At 45.1% G+C, this 16,767-nt stretch overlaps 1 protein-coding gene across 1 annotated transcript in view; it reads left to right on the top strand.

Moving 5' to 3' along the window:
• LOC146208715 (epoxide hydrolase 1-like) overlaps positions 1–13,257 on the top strand; it is a 72,122-nt gene extending 58,865 nt beyond the window's left edge. Inside the window, exons 8-12 of the mRNA XM_084595939.1 lie at positions 2,133–2,466; positions 8,263–8,319; positions 8,456–8,518; positions 11,656–11,766; positions 13,052–13,257. Coding sequence (XP_084452065.1) covers positions 2,133–2,466; positions 8,263–8,319; positions 8,456–8,518; positions 11,656–11,766; positions 13,052–13,156 — 670 coding nt within the window. The 3' untranslated portion in view covers positions 13,157–13,257. The remainder of the gene's footprint in view (positions 1–2,132; positions 2,467–8,262; positions 8,320–8,455; positions 8,519–11,655; positions 11,767–13,051) is intronic.
• Positions 13,258–16,767: the final 3,510 nt, after the last annotated feature.

Genomic DNA, 16,767 nt, shown 5'->3' with positions numbered 1-16,767 from the left:
CGCCTACTGCGTCCACTACACTCGCGGTTAATACGAGAATGTTGAGAATGTTGAGTTTTCGAGCTTTCCTTCTTCCTAAACTTTTGGATCTGTCTTCGTCCTATTTTCTTGTACTGGGATCTCCTACTACTTATTCACGTTGTGCGAATCCTACTTTACCAAATCGGCTGCTGAACCTTTTCAGGATATGAGAGCAGCGCTGAATGTTGTATGAAGGACATTGGAATTGGAGAAGATAGCCTTTTGTTCTCAATCATCGAAGGTTCAAGAGCGTTTAGGATAGTTTTAGAGCGTAGCTTTACTCTCCGCAACTTAACTTGCGCTTCTGACCTTCAGCCGCCGGAGCGGCCCTATATGTAGCGCGAGCACTCCTGCTAACTCCATTGCCCGTTTAATCTTTCTTGTCCATAGTACTACCTGGGACCATCGAGCGATCATCCCGATCGTGGACACGGGGTCTCTCCGTTGTGATACCACGTGTTTAGGCGGGGTGTTTAATAACTGCCTCGCCAGCGCTTGTTTGTTCAGTATCGCCATGCCTCTGATGTTTGCCGGTCCGAGTGCATCAACGCTGCAGTGTTGGCGTCAGGCTGAGCCGGATCATCCAGTCGATTTAGTTCACCGAGAATCAGCCGCGGATAGAAAGCTGGAATAGAAAAGAAACGCCAGTGTGACCGTGTAGTCATGCCTAACAGAGCCTACGCTCGGATAATCAGGTTTAACGGCGATAATCATCAGGGATTTTTTTCCGGCTAATAGAGCTCCAGCCAATAGAGCACGGGCCGGATTTGACAACAGATTCAAGGCAAAGGCAATAATCACAATTTTACAGCAGCTGAGGAAAACAGCCACTATGGTCTCTGCGTGCACAAACACCGGGCAGTAATTGCGATGGTACTAACGAACAAGTTACTGGAATTATTAGCACGCGCTTCAAGGGTGATTGGCTGAAGGGTTGCCTCAGTCGCTCCTTCATTGAGCTCATACGCCGTCGGCAGTGGTCTTCATATTTTTGGCTCGCCTTCGTTATCTTTGAACCCGGGGTGCCGATGAGCGAGGTGAGCTTTGCTGAAAATAACCCCGCGTTGTAAACCAGGCAACACAATCCTTGGGTTAGTGTTGATACTACGCTGGCAAAGTCCACTTCTACATAGGGCCGGACATTTGCAACACAGCACCTACACTGGCCCCAAAGTTCTTGCTAGGTTCATTCGTTCGAAGCACTAGGATTAAATTCTAAGGAAGGGATAAAGGTATGTATTTGAATTTTACTTTATAATTTTGCGCTGGTTTGCAGCCAGTTTATTTGTCCTGTTCACATAATTTGTCTCTAACTTTATCTTCCATCACCGTCTACAAAGCTTTCCGATTTACTGATAGCTGCAATGACACTTTTCGCATAAAACTAAAATTATATATCGTACCCAACATTAGCAGTTGTTCCCAGAGTAAATGTTTTTCTCTCAGATACTTCCTAGCAACCGCAGATGCTGCATTACGACTGCCTTTTTCATGTCCATCCAGGAATCCTTTATTTGCATGGAAATGAAAAAAAAAAAAAATTACTCTGGAGAAAGTGAATTGAAGGGCCCTTAAAATGCTACTTGCAGAATTCCAATGCAAGGAATCTATAGAGGTGCCCTTTGTGAGCATTCCAGTCAAATTTGAAAGCTTTGAGTTGAGCTTTCAATTTACAAGTAATTTCAAAAATATTCATAGCGACTGCACGCAACCGATTTGGGCGACACATCTCCGCACGCAAACCTCCCCAATGATGTCATTGGTACTTGCCGAGCGCGCCCGCTCATCGAACGTTTCGTGTGGGACGGGCGTAGTGAGGTGTTGTCGACACTTGTTTTCTTCTTTTTTTCTTGCGCGCCGGTGCGCGCTGAGTTCAGGGAGGCGACGAGAAACATCGTTCTCGATCGCCCACATGTTCGATGTTAATGAAGCTAACTTAAAAACTTAAAAATTTTGCGCTGTACAGAGGATTGATGGGATATATATTGCTCGTATAGGCTTTTTCTAGCTTTGTTAAAAGCTTTTCTTGGACCCATTAAGCAGCTCCAAATACCAGTGAGCTCAAGCGGCGTTTCGAATTCCTTCTCTGAGAGTGGTCGGCCTGCACGCAGGATGCCCGTGACCGTTCCCACGGGGTTCTCGGTGTTTCCCGAGGAACTAGTGGCCTTTCCGAAGTCGTTCGTGGGCCACATCTACCATGACGTCGTGCTCTTCGAGCAGCACCCGCGCGGCGGCCACTTCCCCGCCTTCGAAGAGCCCGAGCTTCTCGAGCGGGATGTGCGTCGCTTCGTGGCCGCAGTGGAGGCACGGAACTCATCGACGCCAGGTCCCTTCCCAGCCTTCCCGTCCGTCGATGTCGGCCAGAAGCTGTACCGCGCCGCGGCCGCCTTCGGCCCAAGCCACCCTGCCGGCGGGCAGCGCTTTGAACCCAGGACTGAAGCCCAGGTTAGAAATGCTAATTTTTTTGCTAATTCTTAGTACTAATGCCTTTAACAAGACGACCGCATTTTCCCGCCTTCCACCTGTACGCGTGATTAGCAACCTATTCCTTTATTAAACGCAGCACATAGGTAATGCAATGCTTGAAATTCGAGAGGCCTTAACTTTGTCTCTAGAAACTCAAGGAACGATGCCTGAAAAGCTTTTTATGCCGTCTTTTATTCTCGAGAAGCGTGACAACCGGTTGGTGTGCCTTGCTTGTAGGGCTGATTGCACGTAATCGCGCATTTAGCTCTTTCTTTCACTCTCGTGGAAACAGTGTTCGTGGTCGATGTGTCTGTTTTCAGATTCTTCCCAAAGCTCACGTCGATCGTCTCCTGAACCCCTTTCACTCCATCCGTTTTCAAGCACCAGACAGCGATTTCATCTTTTTAATCTCATTCACTCCTTTACACCATGCACCGAGGGAAACAACATTCGCTAGCACGAGCTTGCAACCATCGCAAAACAAGCGCGAGTTGTTTGCAAAGGAAACGAAATTCTGCCCTTGTTACCCACAGTCAGAGCCTTAAGTAACGTCGCCATACTCTATCGCTTGAGGCAGACATTCTAGATAGTGAGAATAATCAATACGCATGGGTATGCGCAGCATTCTCGTCACACCTAAGGCATCTAAAACGCATGCAAGGCTGTCAGCCTTACCGATGAGAGATGGGTGCTGCTAAGCAGAGTCAAGTTACAAGCGACGCAGCAAAGTAGTGTCCCGCCTCAGTATAGCAAGTCAGAACGGCAGGTCAGGGTAGACTGTAGAAGCCAGTTTGAAAACTGGTACAAATTCGATGAAACATTCACAATTTCCTGCACAAGGCACAGGAGTATACTCGCTGTGTATGCTATCGAAATTTCATTAGTTCTTTGAGACGTACAGTAGTCTCAGGCGTTGTGATAAAAGGCAATATGTATTTTTTCATCAGAAGGGCCACGACACTTTCAGGAAAAAAAGAGAGAAAATGACAATTCAACAAGTTGTACGTTCATTTAAAGAGCAGATAGAAATTTACAATCTCTTAGCATGCAGTGAACAAGCAAGCATAAAGAAATCGAAAGCTTTTGCAGAGCCTTTTAAGAAAAATATAACATGACACATATGTGAATGGTATGCAGAAGAGCTTAGCAAAAAATGATTTTTTTTTGTGTGTGTTTTAAAACGCAAGGTATAACATATATCCAGCTCTTCTAGTATACTCGGGTCGCTGTTTAACAATTGGAATTAATTAGGCAACAGCTTGGTTTCGAGTAGATTTTGAGGCCCCGCCGGGTGTTGGGGATTTTTAACGAGACAGCGGTGTCTTGTCAGCCGTTGCTAGACTGTGTCAAGTGCTTTATTTGTGACACTGGGATGCAGTTCTCGGCAATCCGCGAACAATGTAACAGCGACGAAGGAAAGCTTGTACGTTTTAAAGGGTCAATTTTTATCCAGAAAAATGCGCATAAACTAAATGATGTTTTGCGTAATGTCCTTAACGGTGGTACATAGAGTAGTATGTTAGCAAAAGCAGCCATCGAAGTGGTTTTGTGAGAAGCTTTTACTTGGATCGAAGTTACCCTCATGGGAAGGATCGCTGATGACTACGTTCTCTACACTACGGTACGTACACGGGATGACCAATTAAATTTAAATTCTTCAGTAAATAGTATTGCCAATTGGTGTAAATCATGGGATATGGAAATTAACATTTACAAAACTTCTTCCATCACAATTACACATAACAAAGCTCCTCTTGTGTATTCTTACAGTTTATCAGGATGTAACATAACAAGGGTAGATATGGTGAAATATTTAAGCTTCACATTTAACCATAAACTAATCTGGGATACTCATGTAATTAACACTTGTGCAAAAGAATTCAAACAACTCGGATTTCTTCATAAAAAACTGTCAGCACCTCTTTCTCATGTAAAGCTAAAGCCTATATTACCCTCATAAGGCCCATCCATGAGTATGGTAGCATCATTTGGAGCCCTCATCAATCATACCTCAGCCAAAAACTAGAAAAAAAATCAATATAAGGCCCTTCGTTTTATTTTCTCCTGGTACTCACTTCACGATAGTTTATCATCCATGCGAACTAAAGCGAGTATTCCTACCCTTTCTTGCTGGCGACGCGTAGCTTCTGTGAAATTTCTATACCTTCTTTATAACGGTGGAATCAAAATTGATACAGATCAGCACACCAAGGCACCTTATCATCGTTCAAAGGGGTTAAATCATGGGAAGTACATCAGACCCATCCCAGCCCGATGCGACGCATATAAATTTTCATTTTTTCCTTCAGCCATTGAAGAATGGAATAGTCTGCCACATGAATTCATGGATGATATCTGCTTGATATTTTTCCTAAAAACGTCGAGTCATTTTTCGAGAAATAAATGGTATAACAAAATATAGATCCTAAAATATCCTTATTTATTCACTGCGAGTGTTCAGTTTCAGATTTTGTCTTATTAGTACCTATTGACCAACGTATTGTTTTATTGTGTCGCTTCGCGGTTGTTTTCAGTGCTTCTTATGCGACAAATTGATTGTCTATTATAGTGTCGCAGTGCGCATGGTTTCATTTTTTTTTGTGTTTTTCATGTTTTGCATTTTGTATAATGGTCCCATTAGTTTTCCCACTCCTGAAAGAGCCTAACAATGCTTTCAGTAATTTTAAATAATTAAATAAATAAATAAAGAGAACCCAAATGGTTGACCTATATGTATCTAGGGGTGGAGCAGTGCCCATGGAAAAATTCTTAATCGGCCTTTTGCGTTTTCCTGTGCTGCCACCTAGTGCACAACGCCGCGACCAAATTGGCGGGATACTGCACCGCACGGACCGCTCCTCCGCACGCAGAGACCCGCTGCGGAGCACGTTTTCTTGGCGCACATAATTTTGGTTCTGTCGACGGTGGCGTGTCCTGGGCAGCACCTGATACCTGGCGGATATCTAGGGATAAGTGATGGCTGGGTGTCATGCCTGAGGAATGCAGCGAAGCCCACTGACAAACAAATTCAGCGATACCTCCAGTCGTCCGGCATGCGATGCGATCGCCAGTTGAGCAAGGGCCACCGCTTCAAAGATGAGGGCTACATACGAAACGTAATGTTTTGAAACATTCGTATCAATGGGATGTAAGGCAAGAAAAAAAAAGACCAATGAAACCAGAACCAGGAGCTAGTTTCATGCTACTATTCTGGCCCTTTTTTCACTGAAATTTGAAGTAACCAGAACATCTGCATTAGAGAAATGTGCTTAGCTCATATTTTTTTTTTTCGGGCTTCAGCTGGGCCCACCCACATTGAGGGCTGGGCAAGCAACTAAGGATTTCTTTGGGCTCCTCCCAGGCGAATAATTACGGCCCATGCAGTGCTCTAATTAGCAGTGTAAATGAAACTGTGCACTCTGTAATAGTTGTGTACTTCTATCCCACTTCATATGTACTTCATCCCACTTTTGCAAAGTTCCTATGGGACTGCAGAATGTAAAAATAAATAAAAATGACAAGTTGAAGTGACTAAACCATGCCATGCTTTTGTACATTATGCTAATGTTTAAAAAATGACTTGATAACCCTGAGATGCACTGCTATGACTACTTCTTGATGCAGAAGCAGCGACAACATATGTGAGAAAAGAAAATTTAGCAACTCTGCTGCAACCACATATCTGGCAGTTTCTAAAACAGCTCTCTGGCTCTTCTCAGTCAGCATGTGACACTAAATGTCCATAAAATAATGCAGCAACACCAGTAACCCATCAAGTTTCAATGCATTACGAGCAAATGGTAATCAAACTTAAGGTGGATAGTCCATGCTACATGAAATTTCAATGAACACTCTCAAAGGCAACCAACTTGGTGGTGCTAGGGGACAGCCATCAAAATATCTGGGGTCTGACTTTGAGAACGGTCTTGCAGCAACTCAAGTTCATAAAAAAAAACGAGAGACGAAGGAAACAGTATTCGACACCTAGAAACAAGCTTCAAATAATGGCAGGTTGATGACAGAAAAGTTTCTTCCATGTTTTTGTTTTAAGTGAAATGTTCACATTCCATAGCTCTTAGAAATGTGCAAGTTTGTCCCCACAAGCATTGTTCTGACAGGTGGTAGCTGGTCGCTGACTCCTGTGGTTGCTTTTGTTTCGCTGTCCGGTTTGTCGCACGTTGAAAACGGCTCACTGCATTCGCCCGCTTGGCCCCGTTGCTCGAAAAGTTGAATATCGTCGGGATGAAATCAGGGTGCCGCGGTGACATGAAAGGCTTTCCTGCTCATTAATAAAAGGTTTCATTACAGCTTGCACAAATATTCAACTTCAGTACCTAGTTCGTACGTGTTACAAAGTGGTTCCCGCACAGTCTTGATGCGCTAGACGGCTCTCAAGTGCGCCCTTGATAGCCCTGCCGACGAATAGCTTTTATCCAAGCTTCGCGTCGAAGACGGTCACGTGAAGCGCTTGGAAAGCGAAAAAAGCCGAGGCCGCTTCCCTTTAAACATTGTGTATCGCAACCAAACGCTACACAAGTTACCGGCATCGTCAGGAGCGTCGTACTATCCAACAACGACCACCAAAACAACCGCAGAAATGCAGGCGCCGCGGGCAGCCGCCGGTTTGTTTACCCCACCGTCGGAGCCGATCGCGGCGGCCACGAACCCACCAGTCCGCTTCGCGACTACGCCGCTAGGGGTTAGGCGCATGCGCAGTCGCGTCCCGCAAAAGGCCGATTGGCCGGCGTAGTGCTGAAGTAGTAAGTCTGGAATAATTTATAATAATGATAGAGTGATCATTATTGAACATCGTGCAAGCGAACAGCAAGAAACCGGACGAGAAAAAAAAAAGAGAAGACAAAGTATTATCGCTGCGTTGCTATACTCCACGAGTACTTTATCTTGTCATTTTGTCGACAGAGCAACAAGTAGGTGTTGCCATGGACAAATAACGAGGACAACAAAACATGGTGAAATGAGCGAAAAAAAAAGGCAGCTGAAATCGAAAAACCGTGCTGTCTCATTTCGAGCACTGCCGAACTCTGACCTTCCGACACAATCGTGCGTCTGATGCGCTATACATCCTCCTTTTGGAGATCAGTGGGTATAGTGCTCGCTCACCCGCCATCATTTGACTACTCTGTCCACGTTCCCAGACTCATGTGAGACATTCATTTACATTAAAGAGAGGGGGGGGGGCGGCACTGAACTGTAAGACACCAGCGAGAGCTGTCGGAAGCCTCTAGAATGCATGTGGCACGTAGTGGTAGGTGAGAGTCGCTAACGTGCAGTGGGGCTCAACCTGGCGACCATGTGATCGGGACACCATCGCCCGAAAATTTTCAGAAGCTCGTTCCCGCATTTGCGTTGATAAAATGTGGTATTTGTGATACCCCATGTGAACGCGAAAAAGTGATAGGTATAGTTTCAGTTCAATTTGCTGAACCCCTGGTTCCTGATTCGCCGCATTTGCTGTATTGCCGAGTTTCCCGCACTATAGAGCTTACCGTTAGCATTATAGAATGTTTATTTATGTGCAGCATCATTTTGTGCCGCAGTTGGAAATACAATGATGTATTAGTCTTGTACGATGTACGACAGGAACGTACTTATTCTATTTCACCCTGCGTTATGTTTTCCTTTGTGGTTAATGCATCAAACTGGATGCTTGGAAGACCTTCAAATGCAGCTTGGAGGCGTGTCTAGCAGAAAAAGGGAGTTGCTTGGTTCTGTGATGTAACTTTTTCCGCTGAAATGCTGAAATATTTTCTGCAGCCATCACCAGCGTCCATCCCAAAGGAGCAGCCAGCAGTCAAGCCGGTCGAACCAAAGGTTGGTGTGACGCCATCTCGTGTTTATTGCTATGACTTGGGATATAATGCACTTTGAGGCTTTACTACGAAAGTAAGGAAGGCAGTCAGAGCACCGGGAATCTTCTCTTGCTGAAGTTGTAAAATGGTTTGCGCAGCCATCTCCACCACCAAGTCGAAAGGTGGAAGCCAAGCCAACAGCTGAGCCAGTCGAGCCAAAGGTCAGTGTGGTGCATTCTCGGGTTCGGCAGTATGCACTCCTTCATTCAGACATTTGGAAGGCTTATAAAAAGAGATGAATATATTATTTTAGATATATATGCTTTAAAAAACGGACACAGGCCTAGGCCTATGCTGGCTAGCTAATGATAAACGAATCCCAAGAAATCACGAATAAGGAATTACCATAAAGAATTAGAACAGCACCTACATTATACGGAATCTTAAATGCGTTGTATAAGTGCTTCAGCAAACCGTTCGGCACTTTTGTGTTTATCTCCAAGGAGTTTTAATTCATGATTGAATCAAAGATGTGAGCACTTCTAAATGCGCATCATGAATAATTTTCAGCTGTACTCTCCATAAGTGCAACAGTAATAACACAATCAGGAGTCAATGCTTTCATGACTAAAGCTACTAAGACTGAGGTTTAGAGAAAGAGTAGACTGGAAATTGGACTGACTATGATATCCAGCCTTCAGTCAAAGTTTATTCGTGATCTAGATACTTTGCTGATTTTCAGAAAAGGAAGGTGCACACCATGACTCACTTTATCAGTGGCCACGTGAATTTGGTCATGAGATATAAAAATAGAGTTATTCCGGTTTACTCTTAGTTATTTGAGCGACCTCTCTGTTAATCATGGCTACACGCAATGCGTTGACGCACTGGGACCGGCACACATGTTATTCATGGTTAGACCGCGCAACCAAGAGCCGATGGATTAGATATATAACCCCTGCCATAGACACGTGGTTGGGGCGCATTGAATAACTCTAGATGGTAGAAATTTCCTGAGCCATCAACTACAATGTCTGTGGGCCCGCGGTGAAACGCGCAAGTGAATGATCTTGCACCCAGGTGGTTGAAATTTCCAGATACCTCCAATATGGCGTACCTCGGCACAGAGGGGTAGCAGTGTGTAGAGGTCAAAATTTCAGGAGCCCCTGCCACCCACTCCCCCCCACTGCTATGCCGTCTATGTATTAAGTCAAATTGGCAGTGCTACATGGCACTGGGAGCTGCACTGTGAAGAGTACAGCTTACACTCTAAGGTAACGTTTACTTCTTTTGCCATACGGTGTTTGTAAAGAAATGCAAATTGGTCCACAAGATAGGAAAGGCGTGCACGTATTATACTTCTCCGTGGATACTGAACCCCGTCGTAAAGGAAGGGAAGGAGGCAGGAGTGAAAATGGAAAGATAAATTGTGGCCTAGTGAAGAGCGTCGCAGTAATTTCGACCACCTGAGGATCTTTAACGTGCACTGACGTGGCACAGCACACGCCTCCATCGAAGCGTAGCCGCCGGTGGCCGGTTCTGAATAGGACCACTACGGTTCACTAGCCGGGCGTCTTAACCACCTAGTCTCTCCAGCAGGACATGTTTGTGTTTTATGTTTGTTTTTTCCTACAGTGGCAGCTAAGGTGCCTAAAAACTGGATTTCTTCTCATAAATACTAAGAGGGGGTTTTGAAGGAAAATAATTACAGGTTGGGAATTCGGCCAATTGTTTTCGTGCAAGTGGGTCCTGTATTAAGTTAGGTAGTTCATACTTCGTGAAACGTGGAGCATAAGATTAATGTGTCAGCGTATCTCATTTTGGAGCTGATATGATATAAGTAGAGTGCGAAATTCATGGCTTAAATAAACACCGTTAAGTAATCGCTGGTGAATAAAGCATGAAGAGAATTAAAACCAAAGACAAGAGGTTTCGTGGCACGTTTTGACTAGTTGACCACTGGTTCCACTGAGATTGTTTTCTAGTCCATTACATTCGAAGCAGCGAAGTAGAGAAGTGCTGATGAGGCACGTTTAAGGGGCTGCCGACATTTTAAACACGTATCGTTGATCTCTCCGCAGGACTAGGTGGCCTTCTTGAGAGAGGGGAATGGGCGCGGCCGATCGACCGTAAGTTGCTTGGCTTTTGAGGGAATGTTATTAATGCCCGCCACGGTCGGGTAGTGGTTAGGGCGTCGACTGCTGTGCCCAAAGATGCGGGATGGAATTCCGGCTGCTGCGACCGATTTTCGAAGGAGGTGAAGAACAAGGCGCCTGTATGGTTTGCGATGTCGGAGCACGTTAAAGAATCTCAGCTGGTCGAAATTTCCGGAGCCTTCTACTATGGCGTCTCGCATAGCCTAATTTGGTTTGGGACATTTAAACCCCATAAACCAAACCAGAGTGCCATTAATCCGAGCCAATAGTCTATTTAGATCATCCGAATCTCGTTAGTTAACATAATAAATGTTGAAGAAACCTTAAATTCGGTGAAGCACGCAGGCGTCAAGAGCTCCCACGAAAATCGTCAAGGAGTTGCGGCGGGAAGTAAACACTAATTTCTAAGCTGGTTCGTGATGTCACTACCATGTGGCCTCACTTGGTAATGCAAGCTAAGGCCTGTATCGCTGAGCAGCTATGTTTCACCATGAAAGTGACTGCTCAATTTGATTCAACCTTTTACCTTGACTGAACCAGTACTCAGTATAGCTAAGCCTATGGCTGACCGAAAATTGACTTTTTACTTTGATTGAACTTTTTACATTGACCGAAACAGTACTCTCAGCGCACTGCCATTGAGCGAACCAGGTTAAGCCTTTCCTAATTTTCTCGGTTCCGTTGATTGCAATGACAATAGCCGGGACCCCAGCACCCGTATGCTAGAATCTCAATCTCAAAACATCACGAGCATGCACCTAAGAAGTGGTAGTTGGCAGGTCACAAGGCCAGGCACTGATTGATTGGTGGGTTCTGTGACGTCATGAAACCAGTTAACGATAGCGGTGGATTGGGCTATTAGCTAGGGCATCTCCTTCCACTGGAAGGGCGAGATGTTGCATTAGAATAGCCGACAAAACCTCCAGCTTCTAACATCTCAGGTATTAATATTGAAAGAAAAGTTTGAAGTTGCGCATTGTAAACATGATGAGGCTAGCATAACGAGGGAAACATATCACGAAGCCTGTTGCTACTACCAACCTGCATAGCGTGTCTATCAGTGAGGTGAAAAATTAACGCTCATAGGTTTTAGCGCTTGTTTTGCCATTTTTGACTAGCCAAGAAACATCAATTTCGCCATGAAATAAACGCCGAGAAACAGCCGGGTGAAAGAAAGGAAATTTCCGAAATCTTGTGCGCAGAAATCTCCACCGCCCGCCCGGAAGGAGGAAGCCAAGCCAGCGACCAAGCCAGCCACTAAGCCGGTGGTTGAGCCAGCGGCCAAGCCAGCGGCTAAGCCAGTCGATACAAAGGTTTGTGTGACCTAATTTCTTGTTAAGCAGTGTGATCTTCACGGAATCTGCAGAGAGTTTCCACGTGAATGAGTAGTATTTTGACGCTCTGATGTGGCAGATACGTTATTCTGAACGAAAACGTGCCTTTGGCAATCGGGAACCCGCCTTTTTTTTACAAGATGTGGCGCCCTTTAGGGAGTGGTTGAAAATTCCTCTGCTACAGCCTACTGGTTGAGAAAACGTCCTTGTGTGTCGCAGCTGCCTGCGAAATGGCGATGTGTGTACTTGGCATCTACCGCCATCTGTCGCATACGCCTGCCACGAATATGAACTGCGCATGGCTCCCAAGATCAGCTCATGCTGCGCCGACCACAGAGGCCAAGAACAGCGCATGCGCAGCTGGGGCTGATGGTTCGTTTTCAACAAGAGGGGCACGCATGCGCAGAGCGGCGTTGTAAAAAAGGATTTGACACACGGATAAGTGATCACTATTGAGTTGGCGATGATGTTTGTGTTCGTATCGATTTGTTGTCACATTTGCCCGCATTTCGTACTCGTGTTGCTAACGACGAGGAAAAATAAAAGGCCGATACGAATTCAAAATATTCTGAAATCGAATTACTTTCATTCTCAACATATTTTGGTGCAATAATGCCCTTTCCTTCAGCCAGGAGCTAGGTACTAACAATTTCATGGACCACAGCGGACAACTAATATATTTATTGTTCTGAGAAAAAAATAAAGTACTTGGTTCTTCCTGGCTGTGTTGATATTTGTTCTGAGGCAAAGGCGCACTTATTGCTGAGGTAACCGGACTCAAATGTGTAACATTTCTCTCACTTGTCGATTCAAACCTGTAATCTCAGTTGTCTGAAACCTGAGCTTGAAATCCCAGCCTCGAACCTAAACCTAAATGAAACGCAGCGTGCTGGCGGTCATACTTGATTTTTGGCCAATCTAGATAAATCGGCTGCGATTGTTTTCGCTCACAACGCCGATGCCAGAGAACGGGCACGGGCGTTTCAAGCTCTTGTCCTAAAATAAGTCGGTAACGCTTGGCGAAACATGTGTGGCATGCAGTAATGCCTAAGGAAATAGCTGTGCTTTTCTGCCAACGGCTTGAACTTGTACTCTACAGAATTTATTTAATGAGAAGTTTCAGAAACATCTGTGAGCAACCATCTCACCACAGACTGCTTTGAGGCGTTTCGTTGTGGTGAACAACTTGTGCAGTAATTTCTTAGGCGTTTAAAGGCGTTTCAAAGACTTTGAAAGGCGGTTTTATTTCGTGGATCTGTCGCAGGTGCCGACAAACCGTAACGCAGAGAAGCCTGCAGGGGAGCGAAAGTCAGCACCACCAAAGCAGGGCTCGGCTGGGCCCCAGAGGACACCGCCTCGGCAGGCCTGAGGCCCATGACACATAGTGCGAGGGACCAACGGTCATTCCACGGGACAAGTCACGCGAGAGCCCGTACAGCTCAGCTTGGAATACAAATAAAGATTTTTTTTTTTTATGGACAAGGTTGTCTTAAAAGCGGCGAGGAATTCCTCATCATCACAATCATCGTCAAGGTAGAGCTTGAAAATCAATATGCAGAAGACTAAGGTAATGTTCAACAGCCTCGGGAAGGAACAGCAGTTTACATTAGGTAGCGAAGTATTGGAAGTGGTAGGCGAATATGTCTACTTAGGACGGGCAGTAACCGCAGATCCGGACCATGAAAAGGAAATAACAAGAAGATTGGGATGGCGCGCATTTGGCAAGCACTCGCAGATTATGACTAGCAGCTTACCGGTATCGCTCAAGAGGAAAGTATACGACAGTTGCATCTTACCTGTACTCACCTATGGGGCTGAAACGTGGAGGCTAACCAAGAGAGTTATACTTAAGTTGAGGACAACCCAGAGGGCTATGGAACAAAAAATGGCAGGGGTAACATTAAGAGATAGAGGAAGCGTGCAGAGTGGGTCAGAGAAATAACTCAAGTTACCGACATTCTAGTGGAAATTAAGAAGAAGAAATGGGCATGGGCAGGACATGTAGTGCGAAGAGAGCATAACCGATAGTCGCTGAGGGTAACAAACTTTATTCCAAGGGAAGGAAAGCGTAGGAGGGGCGGCAGAAAGTTAGGTGGGCGGATGAGGTTAAGAAGTTCGCAGGGGTCAAGTGGATGCAGCTAGCACAGAAGCGGGTTAAGTGGAGAAATATGGGAGAGGCCTTGTATAGTCAGGCTGATGATGATGATGACAATCATCGTCATTAGCCGGACTATATCGACTGCAGGGCGAAGGCTTCTCCCATTTGCCTGCACTTAACCCGGTCCTGTGCTAACTGCATCCACTTTATACCTGCGAACTTCTCTACCTCATGCACCAACCTAGTTTTCTGCGGTCCCCTGCTACGCCTTCCTTCCACTGGAATGCAATTGGTTAGTACTCAGAGTCCGTTGGTTATCCTCTCTTCACACTGCATGTCTTGCCCGGCTAGAATGTCATTAACTCGAGTTATTTCTCAGACCCACTGTGCACGCTTTCTATCTCTTAATGTTACCCCTACCATTTTTCGTTCCATAGCCCTCTGGGTTGTCCTCAACTTAAGCAGAACTCTCTTGGTTAGCCTCCACGTTTCAGCCCCATAGGTGAGTACAGGCAAGATGCAACTGTTGTATACTTTCCTCTTGAGCGATACCGGTAAGCTGCTAGTCATAATGTGTGATAGCTTCCAGATGTGCTCCATCGAAATCATAGGCTCCTAGTTATTGCCCTTTCGTGGTCCGGAAATTGCGCTTACTGCATACCTGTTCCAAGTAGACATTCGCCTACCACTTCAAGCGCTTTGCTATCTATTGAATACTGTTGTTCCTTTCCCATTTCCCAAGATGTTCATTGATATACCTTAGTTTTTCCTATAGTAATCTTTAGGGCTAACATTCTGCTTCTCCTATCTAGGTCAATAATTATTCGTGGGGACTAATGAAGTTCAAATGATGCCGACTTCCAAAGCTCCTATACTCTGCAGCAATTGCCGAGTCGATAAGAAATATTGGCAGACGATTACGATGTTTGCTAATGCAAAATTTGGGCCCAATTGTACGGGTACTTTGGTTCTGCTGCTGAAGTATTGAATTTGATGCAGACATGTACAGTCGTGAGCAAAAACGAGGAGACCGCGCGCTTTGCAAAAACTGCCCGCCAGCTTTTTCTGACAGTCAAGTGGTTATTTCTAAGATATTCGTAAGGTACCCTCCTGAACACACTTGCCCCAATCACTGTTTTCTGGCACATGTTTTGTACAGAAAAAAGAATAGTAGTAGCTGCCGCTTAGTTTCTCCACTTTTGCTGACTGATGTACATACATAAATATACATTTAAACACAACGCCTTAGTTTCCCACATAATCATCCTTCAACTGACATCCCTTTTATACTTTATATTTTTGAAAATGCCTTGTGGTCGGAGTTGCGACGGGAGACGTTTTCCAAGTCTGCACCGATGCCTTGTTGCGAAAGACGAGGTGTGTGCATGAGGTGGAGGTGTCAAAACAGTCTACCTCGATTCGAGTGGCGCGGGTGCAACGTTCGTGCGTTTGTTTGTGATATCTGATCCGAAAAGTTAGTTACGCATCAGCTGGCGAAATCAGCGCGACCCTTCTCTCTCCTCTTTCCTCGATTTTCCGCCGTAGGCTTGATTAATTATTCTTGTGAATATCCTTCGGGAAAGGGAGATGTCTGGCAGGGGATTAAGTTGGCCTAATGCACCGATCTTGACCTAGGAGGGATACTCACCTTTCCACTTGCCAACCTCCCCCTCGAACCGCATCATTGTCCTGCAAGTAGTTTCATCTTTCCCGCTTTCATTCTACCCCACTTCTTTAGATGTAGTCTTAGTCACTTCCTTAGCTAGTTGCCACATAGCGCTAAACAGACACGGACCCAGCTTGACAAACAAGACGGACGCTAACATACGACTGAACATTTATTGCATGAAACGAGGCAATACAAGCACTTTCTTATCAATGAAGAAGCGATATAAAACCATATAAATATAGGAAGCAATAATGATATACGAAGCAAATATCTCCTCTTCATAGTTAAGAAAGTGCTTATATTATTCAGTTCTAAGTTAGCTCCCCTCCTGTTTGTCTCGCTGTGTCCGTGCCTGTTTAGCGCTATGTGGCAAGTGAACCGTCACCAACTCACCCAAGCTTCCATTATCTTAGTCAGTTACTTTACGTTTACTTGCTATGATGGCTCTGCTTATCTAATCCTGTCTGCTAGTTTGGAGGCTTTCATTCTTTGGCGTTTCTTAATCACATCTTCTGAATAACAATATTCTTCAGGACACTTAGCTTTCGTTATCATGTCTAATTGTTACGCGAAAGCACACACAGCTCTTGATGTAAACGCAACCCTGGAGCCTATGCCCAGCCCGATCGAATTCTTATCCTTTTACTGAATTGCGATAGAATCCAGGTAGAATGATAAGACTTCCAAGAATGCCTGCACAGAATTGCCACACCTCTGAATGAATGTCACCTCGTGTGCATAGGCTTCAGGGTTGCCCCGGTGCTTAGTGATATTTAACTTAGTAGGATGGATAGAGAAATAGAGCTAAGGTTGGATGACAGGATCATCAAGGTGATGAGGTACGTTGATGATTTTACTGTCTTCACGCACACTGAGGACCCTACTGTTACGATGATTAAAGAAGTCATCGAAGGTTTTGAGGAGTTCTTGTATGAACTAAGTTCTCAGTAGAGTCACCCAAGGAAAAATGCAAACTATTTTTGGATATCAAGGTTATGTTGTCAACAGGATATGCCTACAGGGAATATTCCCCCCGGTCGGCCAAACCACTGCTCAGTTTCGACTCCGGACATTCAAGAACCGTCAAACAGGCGGTGGCCTCCGTATGTCTCAAGGCGGCACTCGCAAAATCGTTGTCGCACAGTTTCCTTAAAATTTCAAGCCGGTCGCTGAAGGAAGCAGACTTTTCAAGAGTGACTCTGGGACAAATCTG

Source organism: Amblyomma maculatum, chromosome 1 (assembly GCF_055883805.1).
Source record: "Amblyomma maculatum isolate TAMU_Amacu chromosome 1, ASM5588380v1, whole genome shotgun sequence".
Lineage (NCBI taxonomy): Eukaryota > Metazoa > Arthropoda > Arachnida > Ixodida > Ixodidae > Amblyomma > Amblyomma maculatum.
The sequence above is the reverse complement of the archived record's forward strand: the minus strand, read 5'-3'. Positions and strand labels throughout refer to the sequence as shown.